The sequence below is a fragment of the Varroa destructor genome, unplaced genomic scaffold (assembly GCF_002443255.2).
Source record: "Varroa destructor unplaced genomic scaffold, Vdes_3.0 BEIS01000004.1, whole genome shotgun sequence".
NCBI classification, from domain to species: domain Eukaryota; kingdom Metazoa; phylum Arthropoda; class Arachnida; order Mesostigmata; family Varroidae; genus Varroa; species Varroa destructor.
The window spans coordinates 8,306,222-8,334,035 of NW_019211457.1; the positions used below are offsets into that span (position 1 = coordinate 8,306,222).

The following is a 27,814-nucleotide window of genomic DNA, read 5'->3' on the forward strand; positions in this document are numbered from 1 at the left end:
ATACCTGCTATATATATATATATATATATATACCGAAGCTGTGAAGTAGATATTAAGTTTAGCTTAAGCTTAATTTTTCCTCGGTCTTACTTGCAAATCAGAAGAACTATGAATATCGAAACGTACAAATGATTGGCAGATGTTAATACTAAGTATACGACCCCAAGTTGCTTTGCCCATCACTAGCATCGACATCATTACCGTTCAATCTTTATTTTCATTGTATTTTTCTCCTATTAAACATCACGTGCGGGTTTTACACCTTAATATGCCTTCGGACTCGATAAGTATAGGATGTTGTGTAGACTTTGAAACGGGCAGAAGCATTGTCAGTGCGTAGAAAACAGCCAATATAACACCTTCGTATGACAGTAATTATACAGAAACCAGGAATACCGTACGTATAATGAATAGCGCATAAAGAGTCAGATGTTTTTTGATATTTAAATTTCTATATTATTGTTTTACTCTATGGGGACAAGCATTGGAAGTTTTTAAAAGTTAGGTTTAAAAGAAGAAAAAACTTTTTGTCAAACCATTGGGCACGTTTATTGCACGACAAATATTTTAAAGGAGCGTAACATTCAAATGTCATAAAATGAAATGTCTTGTACGCTGTAGCTTATAAACTAAATATTTAGATGGACATATAGTTCAAGTTCAAGAAGAACCAAGAGCTCAATGGATTAACAAGACTAATTATATTGGACGTTGTTATTCCTCGATTGCATAACGTGGTTCCTACTCAGAATGGGGTTAGTAACTGTGTCCACATAGACTCACATAATGCATAACACTGGTTAGATATAAAAAGATTACTAAAGGTTTTGTAAATTTTATGCTAGGTTTATTTTGTATACGATGGACAGAATAAAACATCGCCTTATGACCGTTCAGACCTAGAGCTGAGCTGGTGCTTCAAGCCGTAACCCATAAACGTCCAAATTGACCACACTGGAGAACCAATGCTGACACAGTACGGCGCACAAGACGTATTTACGTGTGTCCATTAATAATCGATGATCGATGATTCAGCGGAAGGCTCCTCTTTTGGGCCTTGAATTTTCGGTAGTCTTCAAACAGATGTTTGTCTGCAGGGCCCCAGTTTGATTCGGGACGGAAGACCGCTTGCAGACTCTGTAGATTGATTCGGGAGAAAGATTAAGGCGGGTTACTTCAGTAAACACTATCGCTAGCAGTAACATAGTTGATCGGCGTTCCATATACCGATTTATAGGCAGCACCGTGCAAAATTGCAAAAAAAATTATTGATATTAGTCTATGTCTATGCATGATGTTTGTACCTAATTCAAGTATCTAATCGTTATATGGCTTGTCCGTCTGTTGGTTTAAAAGAAAGATTGTGTCAACAAAAGGATGAGATAGAGACCTGCTTAATGTTACTTTATTCTTTTCCTGTGTTTTGCGACATTTACCTTTTTGCGGAGAAGAACACATATCGCTACAACAGGTATCTGAAGCACCGAAAACGCTGCAAATGCCATCCCGACCGCATCAGCCCAGTGTGGATAGGGTTCGACGTTGTTGTAGGTTATTGGCGTCCATTGATAGAAGTAAAATGTAATGATGAGCAGCAGAAGAATAGGGGAAATAACCGTCCACGACAAACAGAAGAAAATATTTGGTGGGGAACCCAGCATAAAACTACCATCGAATGAAAGATTTGATACGCCTGTGAATTACAGCATAGACAATATATATATATATATATATATATATATAGCGGACCAAACTATGACCAAAAACTTTGCAGTATAGATGTTATATACTTGTTATTAGCGGGGATTATATAATTGTGCAGAGTAATAATTATGGTAGGCATCGTGTACTGTAAATTGATAAATGTGGAAGTCACTGCCTAATGTATTAAAATAAACAGTAAGAAAAACAAGAAATTAATGCACCTCTAAACTAACCATATATCCACATAAGAGAAATCACTTCTGTAGCAATCACGATTAATAGCGATACGCCGGCGCAGTACGTGTCCAATAGATTCAGAACATACTGGCCGCCGCGGGTCACGCAGGTCAGCCCGACAAGAAAGTACAAAGTGCACGCAACAAATGCCGTGATACCTTTGTACTTTCGAAGGACTGGAAAGGCATCCGAAAGCACTGTGAGACCGGTTTGTACCAATGGAAACTGAAAAGGACATTTTAAATTATCATAGCAGGCGTCAGTTATTGTTTTTCTTATTCAGCAATGCTTAGCTAAGGCATCACTGGACATAAAATTCAAGAGATTTGTTTTTCCTCTCTGTACATCTTGTTATTCAATTATCTGCCACAACTATGAATTTTTTCATTGAGATGTCGTAAGAGCGGGTCACATTATTATTAAGTTATAGAGTGTCGAGTCTCAGTAATGTGCTAAATGAAAATCTAATCTTATTTATGACAACAACGCATTCATTTTAGCCCCTGCCCTCCAAGATGTAATACGGCCCCGACACGCCATCATTCGAGTGGCCTTTGTGGAGTGGAAACAAAATTACACAATTCCTCTGAATTCTAACAGCCATTGCACTGTGCACAGATTGCAGGCATCGTTTTTTTTGTAATACAAGTGAATTTTACCTCCGAATCGATGCCGAGCAGGTACAGCATTACGAAGAAGACAACGGACCATAGTTGGGGGCACCAAAACGTTGTTAACGCCTCCGGAAAGACAACGAACACTAAACCTTGACCGGCTTTAGCGACCTGAGGCCGGAAATATCCAGAAATAAATCTCCACTTAACTATTGAGTAATAACTACTTCCAAAGTAGGAGTCGAATTATATATATATATATATAAAGTTTTATCAGATAGAACTTCGTAGAAAAAGTAGAATTCAACTCAGGGGATCTTTCGAGACAAGGCTCTATCTCGTAGATTGATCGCATCTACTGTAATTAGACTACTAAATTAAGTTGGCTTGATCGGAGTTATTAAAAAGTACGCACCTCTTCAACCGGAACACCATACGTAACGGACATATAGCCAAGAACCGAAAAGATGGCGATACCTCCAAGGAATGAGGTCAGTAGATCAGCAACATTTACAATTGTCGACTGGCTACAAAGAAAATAGCCACAGCGGCAGAAGTGACAAACGGCACTTGTTAGTCGTCCCTTCTAACCGGATTAGTCAGACAAAGTTTTGACAAAACATTCTAGGCTTGCGTTCAGGCGTTCGAGTAATATCGTAAATGTATATTTGGGTAAATATAGACCTACCGTGATGAAGTTCAGCTCAGTAAGATTTGTTCACTTTCTCAGGTAGGTCACAAAAGCTATTACAACCACATATTGTCTAGATATATTCTTGTAAAAGAGTCTCAAAGAATAAAAAAGAGTTACCTTCACAGGGTGCGCATAAAATTTACTCTTTGGAGCTGCTACGATGCTCGGTTTTCTAATAGGATCACATAGAGACACCGAAAAGCGTAATACTTGTTACACCATTCCCTGCACGGGATACCTCTAGAGAATGTTGTCTGCTCATGAGAACTCATAAAGAAACGGAAGCATTGCTTCGCCGTGTTCGAAATAGCTTCGTTTTAGTATTGGGTGATAGCATTGAAGATAGCTATTGTATAATATATGATTACTGATTATATATATGCATATACTGATGCATCTACTCCAGTTAGAGTAAGAATAAGTCTAGTGGTTGATTTATATTCGCTTGTGCATTTTCTGCACGATATAGCTCTTACATAGACAGTCATTTTGTTGATCTGTGGACGGGAATATTTCCGCGATCTGTACAGCCACATTAGCGTCATTAACGATTGCGCTACTTGTGTTAATATATTATGAGGAACTTACATGACGATACTTGTACGGAAATGATTGTAGCTCCCGCTCACGATAAGTCCGCCCCAACCAATGCCGAGTGAATAGAAAAGCTGTTCAGCCGCTCTCTGCCAAATCGTTAACGACGTCAACTTGGAAAAGTCGGGCACGAGAAAATACTTGATTCCCAGCATCGCACCATCAAGAGTGACGCCCTATTCCAAGTTATCATTCCCATCGTCGTCATCATCATTGTATCATACCACACGCATGAGATGTATATTAGAAGCTTGATTCAGGCTATATATGAAAACACTTTTATTATCTGTAGTACACAGAATACAGCAAGATATGCTAACGTAGATCAATTCATCGCTTTTCTCTATCAGGGCGCAACAGTACCCTAATCACCTCATGGCAAAATTGGGGCAAAACCCAAACCGAATTCGTGCCTTCATTTTATTTGTATAATCGTCATAAGGGTCAGGGAGCGTGCAAGGCTTCATTGTGCTTACCTTGATTAGCAAAACTGTCAGCATAACATACGGGAAGGTAGCGGTGAAGTACATGACCTAGATACAATCGTGCGGGAGAAACATATATTGGATCTTTAGGGAACGCATTCATTTTCTTCGATTCAACGCCAGTTGTGATCGTTGCGTATCATTTAAAATGTTCCACTATATTGTCTATGTCGTTTAAGCGAAATCTAATTCTAGGTGGATTAACATCTGATGATTTTCTGATAGACACAACAACTAGTCGTGTTTAAATATACTTCAAGAAACAGAAGATGAATATTGTAGCTTTAAGTAGAAGACAAAAACATATTTAACATTTAACCAGATCTGTATCTAGATCTTGTTAGGCTTGCGGTTAGCAACAGCCGCAGTTACCAGTGTTCGATCGTGATCTACCTTTCCTGAAGACGTCACTCCCTGCATGAGGCAGAAAAACACAATCGCCCACGAAATAAACAGGCAGACAGCAAGGTCCCACTTAAGTCCACCGACATGTTCGATACCTGGAGATAGATCTAAAACATGCCGTTCCCAAAATTGCTCGGCCGCCGAAGTTGTACCGGTCACGTCACTGTGGAGTCAAGAAAAAAATTTACACAAAGAGTAGCGCCCACTGTAATCGTCCTAACGTGATCCTTCCTTTTCATTTGTAAATTAGGATTGAACCGCCATTTCTTATAATGTTGCTTATTGTACAGGAAAATATGTATACTTAGTTGAAATGGAAAAAAGTTAGCCAACAAATATGGTCTACACTGTGAAAGAGAATCTGTCGCTTAAACGCCTTCCGCAATTGTTTTAGGGCTCTTTCGTACCTGCAGGTGTTGTTGAGTTGGATGTATTCCGCCAGCGGCGTGAGAAATGAAACACCTCGGTACGTAATTAGTGTCCAGCCGCTAGTGTCGTTCGAGTGTGAAGTCGATCCATATTTTAGGTGTAGAATATACGGGACGCTGCGACATAGTGTTATATCTGAAATCGTGAAGAATTGAAGGGAACGAAACAATCGGTAAATATTGTTAAAGTAAGAACGACTTTTGAGAAAGGACAGAATTGCCGTCAAAAATGAAAGTCATTATACCTCTACATATACCTATATATATCTTTTCATGACGTTTATCCGTTATAGGTAAAAACCTCCAAAAAGTGCCTCGTTTCATTAATCGTTTTCTCGGATGGATGGACAGGCTTCTATGAATCGTAGCATTTTCAATGCTACGATGTCATTGTTACTAAATTCAAGAAGTTCATTTTCTAAGTTCTTATGCGCGAACTCGTTCAAGTTGTATTAATATCAAATTTAAGCTGTGTATGATAGATGAATATAATGGATCTGCTTCCCGAAGATATCAGTACCGTTGCCAAACAAATAATCCCTTAATTGTCTCAGATTCATATATTTGTCGAAAACTATATGAAAACCAGAAAACATTTATTCGAAGAAGGATATGCTCGAAACGGGGGCAATAAGTTTCCATACTGGTAATATAGATCATACAGATATTTCCCTTTATTCATAAGGTAAACAGTTTTTTATATCTTCTATTGCATGGTTTCTTCAAAGTTGGCTCCAATGTAGCCTGAGGGTTGGGGCACCTATCTTGAATGAGACGCAAATGATGCGTTACAACAAAAAATATAATTATTCTAGCCATAAATCCCGTAAGAAGGTCATATAACTAAAGCAATTTTTACATGTGCGACCCTGTTAATTTATAGATTTATAAATAATGTCTTACGATGGGAAAGCCAACATGCTGCACTATTTCAAGTGCTACTGACCGTTATCTAGTAAGGCACATATCGGCAAAATAAGCAATTTAAATGCATAATCAGTGGCGTGTATCGGTTCATTTCTTATTTGCTGATGACATATCCAATTATATACCTACGCCGTTACAGTACTTCGTTTAAAAACAAATAAACTATGTCACACCACTCCAAAGAGGAAAAAATTATATATGTATATATAGTCTCAAAGGTATCTTCAATCTCAATTGTATCTTCAGAGTTTGAACATCGACTATTTATATAGTAATGTTATGTTCTAACTTAGCCATAATAAAAAAAAACTATATAAAAGAAATAAAAGTGATAATTTGTTTAGCTACTCCTCCGCGCAGTAACCCACTTATGGAAGCAATGCAATCCACGCAATATATTGTAAATAAAAGTAATTTCATGGATATGTAGACGGGAGATTATTTTCCGTACGTAGACCTATCGTGTGAAAATAAACTGTCGTTCCCTTTGCTTAAGACATCTATAGCTGTGTGAACGCATTCAACTGTTAGGTGTAACTTCCTCATACGCGCAGTGTATTATCAATGAACTTACTTTTCTTACGAACGAAGCACGTTTCTTTATCAGCACCCCACCACTCATCGCAATTGGCCCACGGTAGCACTGACCTGAAGGACTGTGCTAAGTAGTACAGCGTATAGGCCAAGATGACGTTATAATATATGGCCACCAAAGTGGAAATAGTTACCATGGCGTAACCGATGCCTGAAATGCAGAAAGAGGATTTAAAACTAGGGGAATAAGTCAGCACGAGCTCGAGAGCTCCTTAGAAATATTTAAGAGACCTTGATTAAATTCGAAACCGGTTCCACTTCAGCTCTTCTGCGCATCGTGTAACAGTTGAGAAATTACCTAAGTGAATCTATGAAAAGCAGGATTTCTTTAAGCAGTCGTTTTTACTTTCTGCTATTAGCAGATATAGCTGACGTCTTCTACGAAAGCTCGATAGTCCCCAGCTTGTAAATATATATATATATATATATATAACATGTTTAAAGAATGACAAGCCAGACTTTGAGACCTAAATTATGTTTTTAGGGCTGACATCTTTTCATTATCGACATCGACTGATCTGTGCAAAACGTTCGTTCTGTTTGAGAATCAAATGGATCACTGACAGTCAGCTTCTACAAATAGGACAGTTAATTAAGCATATCAACCTTCAGTTGTTTCAATCTAATCTTCACTAAAAGACAAACCTGTGAGAATACGGTTTTCTACTGTATCATCTGAAGCTTTTTTCAGAGAGCGCATTTTCAAAGCTGATTACCAAAACGTATCTTGGCCTTTTATAGATAACTGAGCCTATAACTTTAACGCTGGCAAGATGATTCCGGCAAAATATCGAAGATAAGTTGCACTTAAACGCAGATTGAGCAACGACCTAGATAAAGTCCGTTTGAAACGTTCCCAAAATAATTGTCTGCTGTTTAACCACAATGCACACCCACTTTCTATCAGCTTTTTGATAGTGTTTTTCTTTGTATTTAACTAACGCCCATGTATCTACAACATTAAACTACAATACACAATACATTTACCTGAGAATCTCTATTTTTGAAGCATACAAAAGACCAGCAATGCTTGAAAGGTACTCTTCGCGCCTACTTTTCTATTAGTTTTTGAGCTACTTAAATGATATATGAATAATTATAGCAAAACTTAGTCAGTATACACGCCTTTACTGACGCAGAGTTAAATCCTAGGAATAAGGGACCAGGATAGACATCACAATCCTGTGCCGACTGGTCCTTGACAAAGCAAGAGCTCCTTAAAATTGAAAAAAAAAAACAAAATTCATTTTCTTATTACAGTATAAATGTTCCTTTTTCTTTCTAAAATTTTATATGGTTCAAGTACGTACACGGTAAATTCAATCGTACAGTTACGATTGGCAATTGAACCCAGAGCCCCGTTACCACTTGAAAATATACTGATTATGTTGTCTCACTTTCTCAACATCCTGCAAATGTCTAACTAAAGTTTATAATGACGAATATTTGTGTAATTAGATTATCTGAGAAATTCCCCAGACAAAGTGGGCTAGACACTATGCAGCCATTTGATATCAATTTACCTTCTGCATATATGTATATATTAGATAAGCGTAGATGCAAGAAGCGGTGGATTAAACACCTTAGAAGGCGATACACGGCAACATTCATGGTCTTTATCTTCTTCCTTGGCCGTATCCACAAAGATATCTGTTTTGTCCTAATAAAAAAAATTCTACAATAGCAGCACTTTTTACCAAGCGCCCTACCCAGTATTTAGCGACTCCAATTCCTAAATGAATGATATGCTCTTTCTGTCAATGGAACTGGCCATTTCACGATTGTACCGATACACCCGAATGCTACGAAGTATCGTTTACTCTCTTAATAAAATTGGAGGCGATAGTCGGTCGTATTATCATTATTTTAACATGGTTTTCGCAACTACGCGTTCCTCTTGTTAAAGTGTAGTCAAAGATTACGGTACGTCTTTTCATGACCAGTCTGCATCGGGATATATTACATACCAACTGCAATAGAAGACGACTGGAAAGATGTCGGGGCATCAGAGATAAAGCTATGCAATGGGTAAAAGCCATTGGCGATAGAATCGATGCCAGAAGGTTTTAACCTTTGCAAATAAATTAGGTGTAGAGAATATTCTACATCTGAGATGGGTGCATAAAACTAGCTGGTCTCACTAAGGGAGAAAGTAAAATTGACCTTAGTTCAAAAATTTCCAATAAAAACTAGACTATTTATCTTCCACAATCTATCAAGGCTGACGTTTTCCGTAAGGCCGGGCTTTGACGCTGTGAAACGAATGTCGCTCAAGTTCGTCAATGACTTATGTATGAGGTCGCAGACGGATGGAAGGACAAAGTCAAACATAAGTAATTCCATCGAAAGTTATTATTGAACTTAATTTTACAGGAAAAAATCTCTAAGCTAAAAAAAATAACTCGAAAAGCATCTGAGTTCCCAATCCATTCCTATACGGAAATCTCCTTAAAATATGTCATAAATAGCAAACAGGTGGGAACATGTGTCATCGTATAGTTGTTCAGTATTCATGGGTGCATAAACGAGTCATTATTCAACACTAGCGAAGGACTACAATTAAACGTATTTTCTAACCTTTTGCTATCGGCAGACACCGCCAAACTTCGATGGGTCCGAGGCTTGAGAACTGACCGATGGCCAGCTCCATTGAGTACAGAGGTATGGCAATGATAAACATAAGCACAAGGTATGCGAAGAAAAAAGCTCCTGAAAGGCAACAGATACAGATCTTAACAATAACGTCTTATTTCGATAGGGTCTGTTTATGAAAGAATTCGCTAACGGGACTTGTGACGACTGAAGACCATATGGGCGTAAATAGGAATGAATCCAGCGACAGTGATCAAATGAAATCAACGCGATCAAAATCTACCAAAACTACCAAAGATTAGATAAGCTTTAGACTGTAGATAGCATTCTCCGTATGATACTGAAAATCTTTTCTAGATTGAAATATATTTCTCTCAAGCCCTATACAAGCCATTATTCGCGTAAACCTTTATGCGCATCCTTGATTACATCAGCAATTGTAGATGCTTTCTAGAGGCTCTCTTTCGCCAAGAGTTCATAAGGATTTGTTAAGTCGTTGATTGCAGGGAGCTCGGCATAGAATTGTTGTTCCCTGCGGCATGTTTTTGCCAAAGTGTTATGATAACTTGCGAAGCAGTTCGTATTTCATGAAATTAACTCATTTCGCCACATTATAATACTTATTTTTTATGATTCTTCAAGAGTTGCAACCGCTCAAAGCCAATACATCCAGCATCGTTCTACGGCATACTTTAGTATGATGGCGAATTGGCGCCAAATTTGAATATATTACGGTGATCATGTTCGCGTTAGCGGAACAAAACCTTTCTCACGAACACTTTTTCTGAACTATTAACTCACCTCCTCCATTCTGATAGGCTAGAAACGGAAATCTCCAGACGTCGCCAAGTCCAACTGCGGATCCGATGCAATATAAGATTCCTTCTAATTTGCTCCCAAATCTTTGACGCTTTCTTTCGTTACCGGCGCTCGAGCGTCGGTCGCTGTCCGCCCCGTCGTCAACACCTGCGTACCCGCAAGAACACGGATCACAAAAGAAAAGTGTGCTTCCTATTAATGTGAACTCACATAGCATTTAAGCGGACAGGCTGGATTGTTGATTGCCGTGAGCAGTTCGCTTGTCTTATACATGTCGTTTAGAACAGTAAAAATAGTATTACGTTACTAGCTTGATGACATAGGTCATATTTTTGGTAGGAGATGCTGTTTCGGAATTAATTATCTGGTAAATTTTCTTTGAATACGAGGTCACTAAAGCCTGTATATTTGGAATTCTACATGATAGAAATCAAACGTAGTATTTACCTGAGAAGACTACGTAGCTGCCAACGTTTGAGTACTATAAGCAAATAGAGGGCAGCGTTTTTTGCGAGCGATTCATCTTTCAAAGACAAGTGCTGACATGTTTTATATATATTTTTTTAAAACATTTTCGTTCGCAATGGTAGTCGTATAAACGACTACCATTGCGAAGCGTTACATGAGCGTGTATATTGTAAATAGGTCTTGATTTTTTTCTCACTTATAGCCATTGGCCGAGGCTAGTAACGTAGATGTCTAGCAACAAATACAAACAAGTCCATCCCTAACATAGTAACATAGAGAGAATCGTTCATGAAACTCTCTCATTCTGCAGTTGGTTAATATCATGTTATATAGGGGCCTTTTTGGGTAGGTTTATGCAAAGTTGCTTGGCTAACTTGGTAACCCGAAAAGAAGCTAAACGGTGCGATTGTAGTAGCTATTTAAATAGTAAATATTCCTAAGTGAATGTAACGTTATACACCTGAGATACATTTGGAAACAATCTGACCATTATATAAGTATGGGTTTGGATTCATAAAGAAATGGTTAGACGCGTTTCTGGACGCGTTTCCCCACACTTGCCACGCGATCCTGTGTTTGTCTACTAAATTCGTGATTCGGAGTCGTAACCTGGCATTGACTCATGGTTTACTTCGAAACGGTACTTCGAAAAGAAGTAACCCTTTAAATCTGGTCTAATATAATAATTGATTATTTTTACCAATTTTTAACAGATGCTAGGTTTTGATCTTAGCCGAAAGATTACTAAAGAATAAACTGAGGCATGGATCTGAAATGTTGTATTCTATGCTTTTTCGTGAAAATTTCACTCATTTTTTATGGAAATGGTACTCAAGGAAATATTACGGTGCTCAAGAACATGCAATCAAAATCAATGTGTAACTTCTGCTTGTAAAGGACAATAATTATCATTGAAATCCGGCGTGATTTCACACGACAAAGGAAATAATTTCATAATTATGTGCTTCCAATACTTTGTTAAAAAATAATCTATTGACAATTCTGCAATTAATCCTACATGTAACAAATGCCATTTTTTACTACTTAGGCTCTAAGGGGAATTAATGTAAATTAACTGAAGCGAAATATAAAATCAAGTATTTTAAGCGTCGTCATTTACTAAGCTCTGGCTAGCCTATTCATCATTCTATTGTATAATTAATGCTCTAAAAAACTCATAAAGCCGCAGTTACGATGTAACGACCTGATCTCCGCATGCTACGTAATCGTTTTTTTAATAGGAAGCACCCGTCATTTAAATTGTGTCATTCTGTTACAACAGATCAGAGGATTACATATAAGTAGAGTGTGTAATTCTTAGTTAGTGACAGTACTTCACATCAGGGTGATATCCGTTGGGTCTTCATTATGAGGGGCGCATTTTACACGCTTGTCTAAAGGCACGTAAGCCAACCATTCTACTGAAGTTTCGTGAAGGAAATCACCCTAACACTTTTCAACCACGTTACGTCCACTCTTGGATGCGCATGCAAGTATTTAGGGTATTTATTTATGACAAACGTCAGAAATTTCCGTTCGAGCTCTAATCTTAAACTGCTGACCAGACGAGAATGCCATACGTTTAGGGCCAAGACAAACCTAGTAGCTGCTAGAAAGCCCAGGTTGTTTTACTAGGAAAGCAACGTTGTAATCGAGCTCTATAGACAGCATGCTATTTATATTCTTTAATAATCAATAAAATGTTGAAAGTGTTCAGAAGCGTTTGCATTATTTGAGATCTGATCTGTCCTTGATTACCTCGGACGTTAGGCCTTTCTCTCACAAGGTTCAACGAACCCAACGGCGGGTCTTAATTGCATAACGAGGCACGTGGTTCATATTGACCCATGAATAATTAAACGAGCGTACCTGTCTCAGAATCGACTGCTCGTAGAATTCTTGTTATTTTTCAAAAAAGAATTTGATGTCACAAGAGAAACAGAAATTCCTGTATATAAAATGTTCCGCGTCGCATGTTCGGCATTGGCTTAGCTAAGCATAGCAGACAAACGACCTACGCTGGCGGCGTGCTCTGTATGCATAAGACGAAAGCGTCGTCGTGCTAGATATCGTTCCATTGAACAGCTACCTTCGATCAACCTTTCGAGCGTCGCGATTGGCTATCGCCTACGCCCAATTTCACTAGCCGATATTTCTGTGCCTAATCAGACAACTTATTCTTTACTTATTACAATATCTGATTCAGATAGATATACGTACTGGACATCGACACTGTCGTTATACAATTTTGGGCAAATTTTATGGGAAAAACCTCAAACGCTTGTAGTAGTTGTGACACCAGTCCAGCGCTGCTTGAATGATTTTGTCGCGAGGAAGAGGTAGCAAATTTTCTGTTTGAAAATTTCTAGAACTCGGCTCCCTGATACGCATGATCAAGTTTTTCTAAATAGGCCTCCATGTTTGTATTTCCACTTGCGGCTTGGGCTGTGAAGCTCGAATCGGGCTGTGAAATCTACCTACACATATGCACACAAAAAGTTGACAAAGACTGCAGTAATCAACATCCTTCAACGAGCGATGACTTTGTGGATTGTGATTTTAACGCACATGTAAAGAAATGAGGTTTGTGTGACTATAAGGCCAAGCGCGCACATCATACGGTTATCATAGTAACGTCCAAAAGACTTCAGAATCGGACAGTCTGAGCTATACCAGGACGCGGGTCAGCCGAGGTCCAATAGCTATCCGTTATCGACACTAAACGCATCTCGCGCGAAAGACTCTTAACCAGTCGCCATAAACCAGCACTAATAAGTATTTCTATTGGGTATTTTTCGCTGCCCGATTCTTTTCACTGGACGAATGGGAAGAGAATGAAGCATATGCTATACGAGAACATAATCAGTTTCGTTCTCTCAAAATCTGCTTCGCCGTAAAGGGAAGCTAGATCCAAACTATAAAGAAATCAGAGGAGATGATTCTCCAATTTAGGCGCGATTTCTGCATTGATCGCTTGTCGCATTCCACAGTTGTCTTACTGCGGAAAATCACGCGGCCATTAAATACTCTAATATGTATAGGTTGAAATATCGAATCCCATTTGGTGACCGTTAAAATCGGATAGGGTGAATTTGAAGCTTTAAAAATATAATGAATTACTTCGAATTTTTCGAATATGTCTAATGCACTACTAACACAGATTCGGATGTAAAACACAAACGTATGTTAAGATAATAGCATTTGTACTGCACCATAAGTACTTCGAGTTAGGGCGCCGCAATGCCAGAGCCCTTGGAGAAAGAAAACCTGACTCGGTATAATGTAATATTTCTAAAAAGATGTCGTCTGCTATCTGTATGGTTGGACGTTCGTGTAGGTTAGCTAAGGAAACGAATAATGATTAGCGATAAAGTGAACTGACTGGTTTATCTTAAATAAATTTCCTTATTACACTACTTAAACATCGAGCCCTTATCAATACGAACTGTCCAAAATATTGACGCTGTTATGCTTAGAGCATCTTTTTTTTTACAATTTTTCTAAAATTTTTTCAATAAAGTTATGTTTAACCGTCCCAGTGAAAATGATTATGAAATTTATTTTACATTAATATAAATGTCATTCTTTATCCTAAAGTGCACAGTCATTTCCTCTTAAGATACTACAAAAGTAGGCTGTTAGCCTAACACACGCGTTTTGACATTATTCTCACAAATAATGGAACTAGGTTTACCTAATCCTACGTGACTCACGTTGTATAGTTTACAAAACAGTAGTTTTGTGGTAAACCAACTTCAATAAGTTATTTTGTACGAGCAGTATATCGTAACTTAAATTATGGATTTTCCAATTCCATATGCTCAATACATCATAAATTATTAATTTTTACCACAGCGGCTAGGTTCTGCCCACAAGCAGCAAGGAAGATTCTCCAAGGTTGTTTCGCTTTGAGGCTACCTTCCAAATGTTTTCAGGTATTAAGGTCGATTCCTCACAAAGCCCAATCACTATCTCTATCATATAACCAGGTTGCCGACTTTATATCGTCGAAACTCGAATCATGGCGACAATCTCTAGCAGTCAGATGTAAACAGGCGTTGGGTTTATTGTAGCAGAATGGTATAAAAAATATTAGCGCTATGACAAGTTGTAATTTTACTCTCCGCGTTTCTTTATCCAATCAATTTTTTTGTATATTACAAATCGTTGGTGGAGCGGCCACAGTTTTTTTTCAGCTTAATAAGTTAACGTTTTTAGTGTAACGTTCAGTACTGCCGCTGCTAAGTACTGCTTCAAGCGGCTAGCTTCTCTAGGTACAAGTCGAAATGTGTCCACACCGAAATTCGAATCCAGACCATCTCCTTGAGTTTAGTACGCAAACCATGGCGGAAATGGCTAGGTTTTTGGCTAAATTCAAATCCCTATTGCGTCTCATAAAGCCTCACGGTGCCTTAGCGTTATCACCGAAGGTGCAATCTTGAACAATCCAAATTCAATTCCATTAACCTATATAGACGGTAGCCTTCAGCTGATTCAGGCTGATTTAATTCCAATTATACGTACATCAATTTTCTGAAAAGTTAGTTGGTAAACGTTCTCGACGATTGCGAATCGATATATTGCTTATTTAGTCTAGAATAAAACATTTGAAAACGTTGAAGCTGCTACACTTCACAAGGTAGCAACCGTTAACCTATCTGCACTCTACGCTGATAGTTTATAGGAAGTAAAGGGACATGGGAACCCTTTCTCTACGAACCCAACAAGCTTGTTTCAAAAAATAACATGATATGGCAATGAAAGCTAATAGCTTGCTCTAGTGGTTATTTATTCTTTAGCTATACTGTTAGTTTTTCTAGCTCTAGTATTCAGCACTAACAATTTTTTACTACGTTTTTAATTTTTCTTTTACCACTGTATTACTATCAATCGTTAACGTTTTAACAGTATTTTGTCATTGTATATTCCATATTGTGGATTAGATGTTAAGGTAGTAGTAAATCGAGTTCTAATGCAAAGGATGCTAGAAAAATCGTTATTCCACGCCACATAACGTCGACTTTGGTATTATGTAACATATAGGTCCTATCTAAATCAAGTTCGATGAAAGTGGAGCTGTGTAAGAAGATTTGGCTATTTTGTGCTGACCCCACTCTATTCCTGTTTTTCTCGTTTAGCAAAAAAAAAAAACTAAATCCAACTTTTCGTGATAGTAATGCCTCACATATACAATGGTCTGTACAAACAATGCTCGAAGTAGCGCAAATCAATTTTTGGGAGAATCGAGTTCATTACTAGAGAATTATAATTATTCTCAAGTAGTCAGTTTGACCTCATCATGCTGTACCTCTTAAGTAAAAAGAGCTAGCAAATGGCGCTCGCATCGGAGCACCTAACCGTATGCCAGGATAATAAGTTCTCATTGTCGGACTGTGGCCTGTTTTTATGCAGATGTTAGAAGCGCTTATTTGGTTCAGTCGTAGAACTTAAAAACATGCACACCTGACGCATTGGACGCATGCTGGGGAAAAGTGAGCAAACTGCTTACGAATGTGCGGTAATTTTTATTAGAGAGAACCAAAAATTTTAACTTCTATCACACTTTGGATGGCTACAGGAGTGAAAGGCAGCATCTGAGAGCCTTCTGCACACCCAGAGAATGTTTCGAGGAAAGAAAAGTGGATTCTCGTAGACTCAACAAAGTGGTTTACAATACGCCTTTTGTTGCTTGCAGGACAGAAAAAAGGAAAAAGGTTTTTTTTTTTTTGTACAAAATCGTTATCGGCGATGAGAGATTTATCGTTTGCGACATCCCCAATGGCAAATCGTGGCGTTTAGACTCCTTCAGTTCGGTGCCACAAAGAAGCATTTATGGCTAATAGCTGCACTTATGTATATGCTGGGATGAGAAAAGGGTGTTATACTAAAGGCTACTCGGATTCCCGGAACGTACTACAGGAGACCGTTGCGCAAATCAAGTTATATATTTGAGTTACGGAATTATCAGAAAAAAAGGCTTGAACTGGCGAAGGGCAACGAAAAAATTATACTGCCGCATAACGACGCTATAGCGGTGACCCAATGACAATTAAAGGACCTTCGATGGAAAACTCTGCCCCGCCTAGCGTACAGCTCCGACATCGCTCCATGTGAATATCACTTGTTTTGGTGAAAGCACCGTAGTCAGAAGGGCAAACAGGTCGATGAGTGGATCGCTTTCAAGGACGAAGCCTTTTTACTTTGTGGGATGTATCAGCTGCTAGAAAGACGGGCAGAACCCGTAAGACACTACTTCGACTAAATGTGTTTATTGTTCGCAAATTGCAATAAACTACAAGTAGCTAAAAGACGCCGGAAACTTTTTAACCAATATAGTACATAAGAAAAATATGAGATGAATTATGCCTATTAAAAACCACATAAGCTTAAACGATTCTTACACAAGCAACAGTTTATAGTAGAATATAGCGTTCAATAATGCGTCGGATATAGAAAAATTCCCTTACAGCATCATTAGATAGCAATCCTAGTTCCTGCCGAAGCATTACTACCTAACAAGCACGTCAATAACACAAGCCTATCATTCATTTATAGGTATAACGTTCAGGTGTCGCGGTTCAGTTCTCTCGAACCTCAACTGCTCTGCACCTATCATATAAAATTCATTTTGCAAATATCAGCTCTCCGTTCTATTGAAGACACCCACCCCTTAGGTATATCCTACCCCATGCGTTCGAGTCGTACTCCTCGTCATCATTGTCATCTACCTCGAGTTGTGGTAATTCACCGTAGTCCATTACATCACTACCATTCATTATAACGGTGGTGTTCTCCTGCCAATTCTTCCCGGGTTGCTATTGGCAATTACCCAAGTACTAATAGTGGATGAAATCACTGTTATCCTGGAGCTAACGGGAGCTTGTATCCACACGTACACGACCGCACACCAGATTGTACACCCCAAATTGTCTTATCCACTGTAAGCACTTTTAACGCGTTGCCGTACTTTTCCTTTTGTTACTACTTTCCACCTTGATAGTCGTTTGATGTTGATGCTCAGACTAATTCGTCCCAGACAGTCTACTCTTGAAAGGTAGTACCATTTAGTTGTTTGTTTGTTTGTCATACGCTGTTCCAAATCAGTCAGTACTATAATCGTTCGGGATATTAACGGGCGCTGACGTCAACTAGCTACAAACCCTGTTTGTCCCTATGACCGATTTGGCTGCATGTACTATTGAAGAGGTGTCAATCGCAGGTGGCCTGCCAACATGATGAGATACGATATGCATTTGCGTTTCCGTCAGTGTCGTTGACGTTGTTTAAATGCACGACACTTCCTGTGTATTCGTGCTATTTGAATTAGGCAGAAGTTTCACTGTTGATCGTTTGAGAGTTCGTCATCAACAGGAGTCAATCAGGTATCAGGCAAAGGTCACCCGACTGTTGAGAGCCGTAAGCCGCCACCGTCACCTAACCACCCAAGTGTATCAACTTAACGATGCTAGCTAATGCAAGTGGTACTAAAATAGATTTTACTTCTTATCTAGCCGTTTTATGGCGTCGAGCGCGCACTAGTTTCATTATTGGTGTATGTTGTAACAAAAACGTAAGCTCTCCACAACACAGTATCCATCAATCAAACGCTCCACTGAAGATCATGCACTGACGCGTATAATCAATGATCATCCAACGGATCAGTACATCGTCATTATCCGAGTACTTACAACGACTCACAAACAGTCGCGCCAAGTTCCTCCTCATGCAACGCGGGCTGCCGCCTCTGCCTGCAGAAAATGATCAAAACAAACGAAACCAACATCAGCTTCAGTGAGTACCATGAAAGGATGTGGTGCCCACCCTTAGGAAGTTAGATATGGGGCCATCTACCTTGCTGATTCAGGATCTAGGTAGGAGCAGCTAACATGTGATCGTTCCATAGGCACAGTTTAGCGAGTGACTAAGTCAGCGACCGAGTCAATGGGCAGCGGATCAAAAGAGCTTCTGCAATGGTAAATTACACACGCCGGAGATGATAGAAACAGAAAAGCATCTAAACAGAAATCTGTGAATTTCTGTTGGTCAGAAAGTGCCGGCCGCCTTCGGCGATACACTGGCCTGCCCAGGCTTTATCGTGGTTGTATTGCCAACAGCGCTGGCAAGTTCAAATGGGCGGTGTCCCGAGGTGAATTGTTATCCAGCGCCGAGCGACTGTCGCTGTTTCTTCTGTTCCAGCTGCCACTGCGAGCTTCGAAGTCGCCGCGGAGGGGCGTCTAGTTTACTGAATACACACAGAGCTGTGTTACTATTGGCTTCTAATGGAAAGGTAGCAACGCAGTCGACAGCATCGGCATGAGCGATTTGTTGACTGTCTTCGACCTCGTCACGAGGTTTAGATACACATGGACACGTGATCGATGATTGAGTCTGAGGATTCAGGGAGGGGCTACTACTGATTAGAGAGTAACTCACTCGGATCAGACATAAACATTGGGTCTAATCAAAGAGCACCCTAGCAATGAACAGACTAGATCGATTTGGCTGTTGTTGCTGCTACTGTTGCTGTTTATCGATGCCACCGTGTAATGTCATGGACCCGAATTTAATGTTTCGTACCTCGTACTACTCCTCCTAAGCCTATTACAGTGTTGCATAATCAGATGACTTCAGATAACTGTTACAGTTAGCTGATCCGAAGCGAGCAATATAATATACTATGTGTAAATTCTTATAACAATTGATGTTAAAATTTTATTATAATTAGTGCGCAACAGATAATAGACACGGTATAATCTAAATGAACTGTTTCTTTCTCCTATCACTGTATTTTCTAGATTAGTGATTAAATATAGGGCATGTAGTATATATTGATTGTATCTATTATAATTAAATTAGATTAATATAAATGGCACGATATGATGGCAGCAGACTATTTCATTCACTCAATGTGATATGGCAGATGGTGTGTTAAATCCGTTGTTTAAACAGAGAGATCGGTCTAGCTATTCTTGTTGGCCACTAAGCAATGCTAAGAACTTGACTTTTGTGGTCTTGTTTTTCTGTGTTTAAGTGCCGTATTTGCCTGCTAGATTTATGTATACGTGGTAGGCTAGTTTCGAATCTGTGTGCAAAAACACTTCATTTTGTACTGGAAGGACCAGACGTCCGAAGCAGTGTTTAACGGCTTAAGTATCGGACGTAAAACCCGAGGCATTTAACGTTTGTAGTCGATATGGAGTATTGGCATGAGCTCATCCTTTTCCTTGGGTTGCACCTCAAAAAACAGGTTCCTACCGAACGCAAGCAACTCGGCGATAAGTAATAATTCATCATTCTATATTTGTGGCGCGCCGCTTCAGCAAGCATTTTCCTCAATGTCTCTTCGATATCGAACACAATCCACGAGTATTGCGATACGCAAATAGATACCCGCTTTTCGTTCGGAGTCTAACGCCAGACAAATACTGTTTCTGATGAAACTACGCATCATCCATCACGTCCTTCTCACTATGTAAAAAGAAAGGAAAGGGCAACTTCACAGAAAAGATTCGAACCCGCACCTACACATATACACACACGCCAACGACGAAGCACGTTAGATTGTATAAACAGCGCCACGTATGATGTTCTATTGGCTAAATACGTCTGTTCTATATAAGTTTATGCAAGACAAAAAGAAGTCTCACTTATTCTTCTGTTGCTAGCTGATTCGACTAGCAGGCGGTACCCACCGTAATAGACTCGACCTTGTACTTCATTCATCGTCTTTCCACTTCAGTCAGTTCATCATTGCTGGCGACGTGAGGCGTCATGACGCAATGGGCAGCAATAGGCAGAAGGAACACCAGTTGTCAGCGCTCCGGTGACTGAATACCCGAGTATAGTACAAGCCAATGGCAGTGCACGACGATGACGGGTAACACCATCAAGCGCCGAGCAAGTAACGTGGATGCAACAGCAGTTATTGGGGGCAGTAACAACGCAAACCGACCGTCAAACGGGTGCAAAAAAAGTGACTACCCCAGGCGATATCGCACAACGCTCTACGACTCTTCTTTCTGTACTACGAAGCACTACAGCACAGGTTTAAGCCACAGTCAACTCGAAAGCAGTAATGTAATATATCTAACCTTAACTTATTTTCGTCGTTCGTTCTTCTTTCGTGTTTATGCTTGTTCGATGCATGGATCCACAGTGTAACTGTAGAGAAACTAAAGTGGTATAAATCAACGATCACCGATAGTTACTACGATCCGAGCATTGTATCAGGTCTAAGACTATGCAGGTCTGAAGATCTCGAGTAGAAACGACACGTAACGGTCACGCCCTATGAGTCTCTTCGGGGTGACGGCTGTGAGGGAACATCGGAAGCTGCTGGTTCGCTAGCAGAAATTAACGTGTGTCATGTATTTACGCAACACAGAAACTGGCAGCCGGAGCAACGATGCCAAGCGGGCAATAACAACAGTGAAAAGCTGGAACAATAATAGCGGACACAACGGCAAAATTGGCCTGAGACAAAACTCTATAGCTTCAATAAATTAGTTTTTTTTTCTTCTTTTTGTACTTGTTATAGAAGGTAAATAGTGAAGCATCCACTGTTTGTCCTTAGCATATGGCGTTTTACAGATACAGGGGGGCTTTTAGTGGTAGAAGGCTGACGTCCAGTATTAGACGAATTAAGTAAATGTTAATATTGCGGTTGTGAAAAAAAGGCAGGCTAATAGCTAAAACAGCTTGAGAAGTATAATGAATTCTAGTAGAATATCTATATATTACTCGTTACCTACAGAAATGCAACTAGAAAAACTATTCACAAAATTATGTAAATAAAGTAATATTTCTGGCTTTACTACGCTCTTATGTTGCTCCTTATAGAGGTACTCAAAGGGATTTTTTGAGGTTAGCTGGTATCAGATCAATGTAGTTCAGCAACGATCGGAGAAGGAGTTACTTGTGAGTTAGATTATCGATGCGTGAAATACAGAACTTGTACTTTCCACATAATAGGATAAATTTTCTTTAAGCAGAATATAATAAAGACCCAGGTGCGGCTGTTTAAAAACACAAAAGTACCTAATTTCTACATTTTAATAAACGGTAGATTATGAATAGGGAAATGTATACTTGGGCGAAGTGATAAATAAGAAAAATATCTTTTTCTAGAACATTCAATACATTTGTTCGGTTAATTAGCCATGTTTATATCTCGACTATGAGCTAATTATAGCTATTCAAAATGATTTGGGTAAGAGGAAACTTAAAGTTTCTCTAACTGAATCAATGCCAGATCTGGCGACTTCAACCTGTTTTCGGACTGCTCGTTAGACATGGTCATTCTTCTTCAGATTACAGATTTGTCCCGTTTGTGGGTTTCGAAGCGATTGTTTTTGAACGGAAAGCTCATTTCTTCTTTTTACGATAGTTCGCAAATGCAGTATTGCGTTTCAGATAGGTTGAAAAGCATCGGCGGGCCTTGTTTATTACAGGCCCATTTGTATTTTGTTCGCTAATCTCCCAGTGTAGCAATACTGTTATAGAGGCCTATTTTTGCTCTCGTCGTTTTGTCCAGATGACAAAACCTGGTCTTTGCTCCGAAGAGTTGCTAGGCAACTTATTCAAGTTGCCTAGTCATAAACAGCGTTTCCGACTCCGGTCTTATTCACATTCTCCCCAGCTTCAAAAACTAACGACGTAACTCATGATATTTGTTCTATATATAGCGGACCCTGTATAGCTAACTTCATATCTAAGAGATTTGGGCTTATTTATAAATGACCAACTTCCAAAAGGTGCTCAACATGGTTCTCGATAAATTTGAAAGTTTCAATGCAGTGTATCCTTTAGAGCTAAGGTATCATTTTTAAATATGGTTGAGCCGCTTTTATTAAGTGGCATGTTCAGGGTCTGTAGGGCCTTGGTCATACATAGCAAACTTAGTCCAGCCTGCTGCGTCAGCTTTTTTTTCGTTCTTAGTCAAAGATAAATAGTAAGCATGAAAAACAGTGCCTCTCTCAATCCGAAACACCCATCTTGAGAGCTTTAAGCAAAGGACAAATTTTTCCATCCACAAGCCCCTTCTAAGGCAACGAAAAGCTTTCCAAGTGTGTGTAATACTTAGCTATTATTAGACGAAAAAAGAGTCGAAAAGGACGCGATAACAGATACCATCATTACTTCCGAAATAACCTAATAGCTTTTCAATTTTATCAGAAATTAATAATAACACCAAAGCAGACCTTCACCACGCTAATTTTACCGCGATGAAGCTTTACAGCGGCCAGCCAAAAGGTAAGGTCACAATAAACGCTTGCAGTAATTTTTGTTATTTGGATTTTTGTTAACTTGAACAAGTTACCATATGGACAAATCACAAAGATCCTGACTACGGTTAACAAAAGACGTTTTCTCATATCAGTTTCTGCAAGCTACCTGAATCAGAAGTTCGCTTTATAGATTATCAGGTCGTTCTAAGCGTCCAGCGACCTGCGGACGAAAACAACCTAAAAATAATCTCATACATTAAACCAGGTTTCGCTCTTGCCTGCCGTGAAATGATATCAAAGCGACCGCGCGGGTATAGCTGAAATTTTCTGTAAATGCTGAAAGCACCAGTCACGTAAAATATACATGTATATGTATACACATATATGTTAAGTGAGCCTTTTTTTTTTCTATTTTGTATGTAGGCAAACCCATAGATCGAAGGCGATAGAATAACAAATAAGTTAAAAAATCTAAAAAGTATTTGAAACGATGTTAAGCCTTTTCTTTATTTTCTGTGAAGTGTTAGTTTCCCGAAACATGAGTGTTTTTTTTGCTAGGACTTTCGCAATAGTATGTTATACGTTTCAAAGACAACTTTTCTAATTAAAAAGAAAACATTTACTTCCTTTTTATGTTTGTATAGTAAGATATTGATTTGTAATTAGAAATTAAATATTCTGTGTTAAAGACATAAGGCAGAAAAACACGTCAGACGTATTTAATGGCCATGGTAAGATATTACCAATATAAATTCATTTTTAGAAAAGGTTTCTTTTTAATAAAGCTTGATTAAGTTTTTTTTTTTCAATTAGCTTCTTGTAGGGCTACCTATCAGACACGCCGAACTCCGGATACTACAGCCTTCGCAGCGAGTAGCGCAGTACTTCTACATATGTTGCGTCTATAGGAAGTCTATCAAGTGTTTATTTACTCTTATCCGTAGGACAGATTTTTCGTTTTTTTACTTTTTTTTTGTGTCAGGTCAGGTCAGGTCAGTTTTGGGACTATCGGAGAGATCGCGGACACGAGATACTTAAGATCTTAACATGTTTATTGTGTCCTACAGCACATGCAGTCCGGATGAAGAGGCCCATTCTGACAGGGACAGCTGTGTGTCCTAAGCAATAAATTAAAATTGAGTGCTGCTTTCCCGACAGCAACGTTTAATGGCAGATAGATGACTTATTTCAATGAAAGTGTTTGTGTAAAAGATTACTGAATTGATCAATAATCAGTACATAGGACGTGAATCAGACGCTACCTGAGAGTTTCGTGTCGAGCCTGTTTTGCTACCTTGTGTGGAGGTAATGAACTAATTATATTTAAGTTATTACCTAATAACTTACTTTGCAGTACGATTTAATTTACGTTGGCCACACTTATTTATGGAACACAACTTTTATAGAAATATGCATTTACACATTTGATAATAGATCAGCGTGTGCGATACTGCTACGAGGTCCCTAAATGGAAATACGGCGTCGTCTAGAAACGTCAAAACCGAGTCAGTTAAATCATTTTTACTGTTAGGGCAAAAACGAAAGATAGAACACTCATATTAGGAGATAATAAATTTATATTCATCAACGCAAAGTTTTAACATCACTATCACATTTCGCGACACAATTGTTATTGAGAGGCTCGCGTAATCTTACAAAATACAAACTAACATAAAATATTTAGTCATATTTGAATTTACCTACCTGTTAACATACCGAGTATTTGTGCTCTATCCTGACTGAAAAAATAACCTATTACTTATTCTTTCTGTTCTTCAGCTTTATTCCTACGACTGAGCAACTCCGTCTGTTTAACGCTTGCACGACGCAGTCACCATAACGCCCGTACTTTCTTTTGAAATTTATCATACAACGTCCACGACAGCTACAGCGTCGGATGAAACACTGCAAATAACAACGATTCGAGTGCTCGTTCTCGCTTAATGGGTTACGGACCCTCTGACACATGGACGTGGAAGTCCTTTCCAGCCTGTTCTGCCCTACACTATTTCGACTAAAACATTTTGCTACAGGCTTTCCATAAACAGACAATGTCCATTACGACTTCATTTAACGATGGGCTAATGACCGATGGCTTGCATATTCTTATATCCCTCGTAGTTTTTCATAGAAAAGGGTAAAAACCCATTTTTAACTGGCTGAGTACCAATGTTCCGTATTGCCGCCAGGAGTAAGTGGATTAGAGCTCTTGCGGCTGTTGACAGCTGCTATTGCTGCTGACAACTGTCGAAAATATCACGAAAGACTTGAACCGAACACTGGTTTCTAGCCGACCACCCTTCTCAACTCGGAGACCAAAGGACGTCAGAGGGACGGTCTCGATGGCGATGAGAGCCCACGGATCTATACAATTCTGTGATGAGAGAAAAGGGTTTGGTCTAAAGTGAAGCTTATACACATAAGGTTCATATGCATATTTGTGTATTGGCACTTGGTGAGCCGAAGTGTCAGTCTTGCGTGTATATCAGTGCCTCTAGTCTGGAAAAACACACCTCTCTGAAATCACATCGTTTGTTGTCAGATATCAAAAAAATGTCGAGTGTAAAACATTATAGAACAAATTGATTACACGAAACGAGGAGATTTCGATATATGTAATCGTTCCTGGTGACGCACGTTATTGCGAATCTATCTTCTTGTAGTATCATGCGATATATGTGGGTGGAGGAACTGACGACCGGAGGTAGCGGCGATGCCGACACTGTGTGAGAGATAGCAAATGGGGCGTATCAATGCTCGAGTGAGGCGATAGCGTCAACGGCGCGCGTCACTTACTGGACAACGACGTTTATGCATTTCTATTGAATGATAATAGTGAGAGCGGTTTGTGCAGTCGAAGCTGAAACAAAAAAACTTCTTGTCAAAGCTATCTGATTAGCAGCCGCGGGTGCTTATTATTCATCGGTCACGATCGCTTGAAACTCTAAAGCACGATGGCGGGAGCGACGAGAAAAAGATCCGCAATGATTTCATAAAGTAATTTAAGAGAGTAAATTCGTAAAGGTGACCGAAAATCTTGAAGCGCTTAAGGTTGAAGCAGTTTCGAGACTCTGACCACGTAAAACCTACATATTTAAGATGAGTTTTTCGGTATCGTGCCTCATTCAAAAATACCTAGTTAGTCTAGCAGTCCTACAAGAACATTAGCATTCTATCAAACGGAGGCATCCGTGGAAAAAAATACAGAGCGCACATGGACCATCATACCGCACTCAATATGCGCTTCCCGGATTCTGTTGCGTATCCTGCCCGGTGCCAGACCACTACGGTCCTGAAGATAATTATTTCTAGAAGCGATGAAAAGTATCATGGTGCAGTATTTAAAGGTCAACTGCATTGCTCGATACTGAGCAATTTATATCGTTTATTGTAGTTGGAATCTTATAGTGTCTAACATTCTATTATATCTTAATCGTATCCCGTTCTAATTATATTGTGTTAAATTGACTCGGTAGAGCACACGGACAATTGTATTGTTACAGTATATAGATATTGTTGTTGTAAGGTCTTTAACTTTTTCCATATGAGATATAATTTAAAGTTACTGTACATTTAACTTTACAATATTAGTGATGTGCGAAAGATAGATAAACTTTAGCCGATAACTACTGGTATAGAGTAGTTTCTACTTTCTAATAATTGAAATACCGTACTAATGTGTACAGCTTCTTCAACGCTGCTCATTAGCTCTCGCCCAAATAACCGGTCATAGGTATCAATTTAAGTAACCCACGTGTACATGTTAGCACGAAATCTGTCTCGAATGTTACTATTATTACAAGCATTGATGCGTCGCACGCCTATATTGCAATTACGAAACCAAACACATTGTATAATTTTTAGCCCTTTGGCTTAGCTTGTGTGACGCGTATTCGGATTTCGTTTGTTTGCGAACGCTCAGATCAGGTCGTCGGCCTACCTATGCCTCATTGTAAGATTTCTTCCAGGGACATATTTATCGAAATTGTTCGCGAATCCGGCTCCTTCTGACAAATTACCTTCTCCAGCAGTAGCCATTGTTACATTGGCCAGCTTAGCTTTCGTCCAAATGAATCGTTGCTAGTCGTGGGTATTGACGGCAAGGATCAGTCATCAACCAGCTATCCATCAACCGCCTGCTTGATATCCATAGTTGGTTACCATAATCTGTGTGAGAAATCAACCATATGATGAAATGTTGTTCTCTGATTAGTACCTGTTACTTGCGAACGAATTGCACTCCTTGAACAAATTCAGTTTCCACTATATTTAAAAAACCCGCCGCAGGACATTCACAACCGAAATTCGAGTTCAATTTCTAAAAACTCTGACATAACATTTCATTTGACACTTCCTGTTTAATAGTTGAATAGAATGAAGTTCGCGCGCTGAAATGTTTCCCCGAAAACGCAGACGCTGCTTATTAGCGTCCCCTTCGAACAGTGGCATCGGAGGCCTTGTAAGTCATCATCAATAAGTCAGCCTTTTAAGTCAATCATATTTTTGTACGGGCGCACTACGTTGGCTCAGTGCACCTTGGCTCTCACTACTCAGTTGTCGTAGCATTATGACACGATGTCAGCCCTCAGATGTAGTGCAATCAGCCACTGGGCTGTATATCCTGTTTGGGGTTGAGTTCGTTTCATCGACTAGGCCAGTTACGTTTCAGAGGTTGAATAACGATTTGGCTTTAAGATGGCCTAAGCAGCAGAAGGCGGTTAACCGGGTTCGGGTGCTGCCTCGATTTCGTTTAGACTCTCCTTCCCTTTCATCAGTATCAGGGCCGATGAGTGGATTTTTTTTCTAATGAATCAAGCCGTTTCCTCCAAGGGCCGCACTGTTTCCTATTGCCGAATTACCACGCTTCTTGCACAGTGGCAAACGAATTTTTCTGGCACTTTGAATATTCTGTATTCATATATCTAATGAATTGCAGGATAGGCTAGCAACTTATTGGTACCATAAGCCGACAGTAAGAAACGAACATTTACGAAGACATAATGTACTGGTTTTGGAGTAGTTGGAG

At 39.3% G+C, this 27,814-nt stretch overlaps 1 protein-coding gene across 14 annotated transcripts; it reads right to left on the minus strand.

Moving 5' to 3' along the window:
- Nucleotides 1–825: 825 nt before the first annotated feature.
- Nucleotides 826–27,814, minus strand: LOC111249776 (sodium-dependent proline transporter-like). Of its 14 annotated transcripts, none has more exons than XM_086988377.1 (14): nucleotides 20,083–20,198; nucleotides 18,250–18,309; nucleotides 10,076–10,240; nucleotides 9,260–9,391; nucleotides 6,663–6,833; nucleotides 5,141–5,297; nucleotides 4,722–4,896; nucleotides 4,320–4,376; nucleotides 3,838–4,019; nucleotides 2,971–3,082; nucleotides 2,601–2,726; nucleotides 1,938–2,166; nucleotides 1,437–1,693; nucleotides 826–1,137 (listed from the first exon to the last, which is right to left on the minus strand). In XM_086988377.1, the coding sequence occupies exons 2-14, from the start codon at nucleotides 18,284–18,286 to the stop codon at nucleotides 997–999; spliced, it is 1,941 nt and encodes a 646-aa protein (XP_086844503.1). In that variant the 5' UTR covers nucleotides 18,287–18,309; nucleotides 20,083–20,198; the 3' UTR covers nucleotides 826–996. The 14 variants fall into 14 exon arrangements, with proteins under 14 accessions (XP_086844503.1, XP_086844499.1, XP_086844501.1 ...); XM_086988373.1 differs by having other exon boundaries at nucleotides 17,229–18,309; nucleotides 20,083–20,174; XM_086988375.1 differs by having other exon boundaries at nucleotides 20,087–20,105.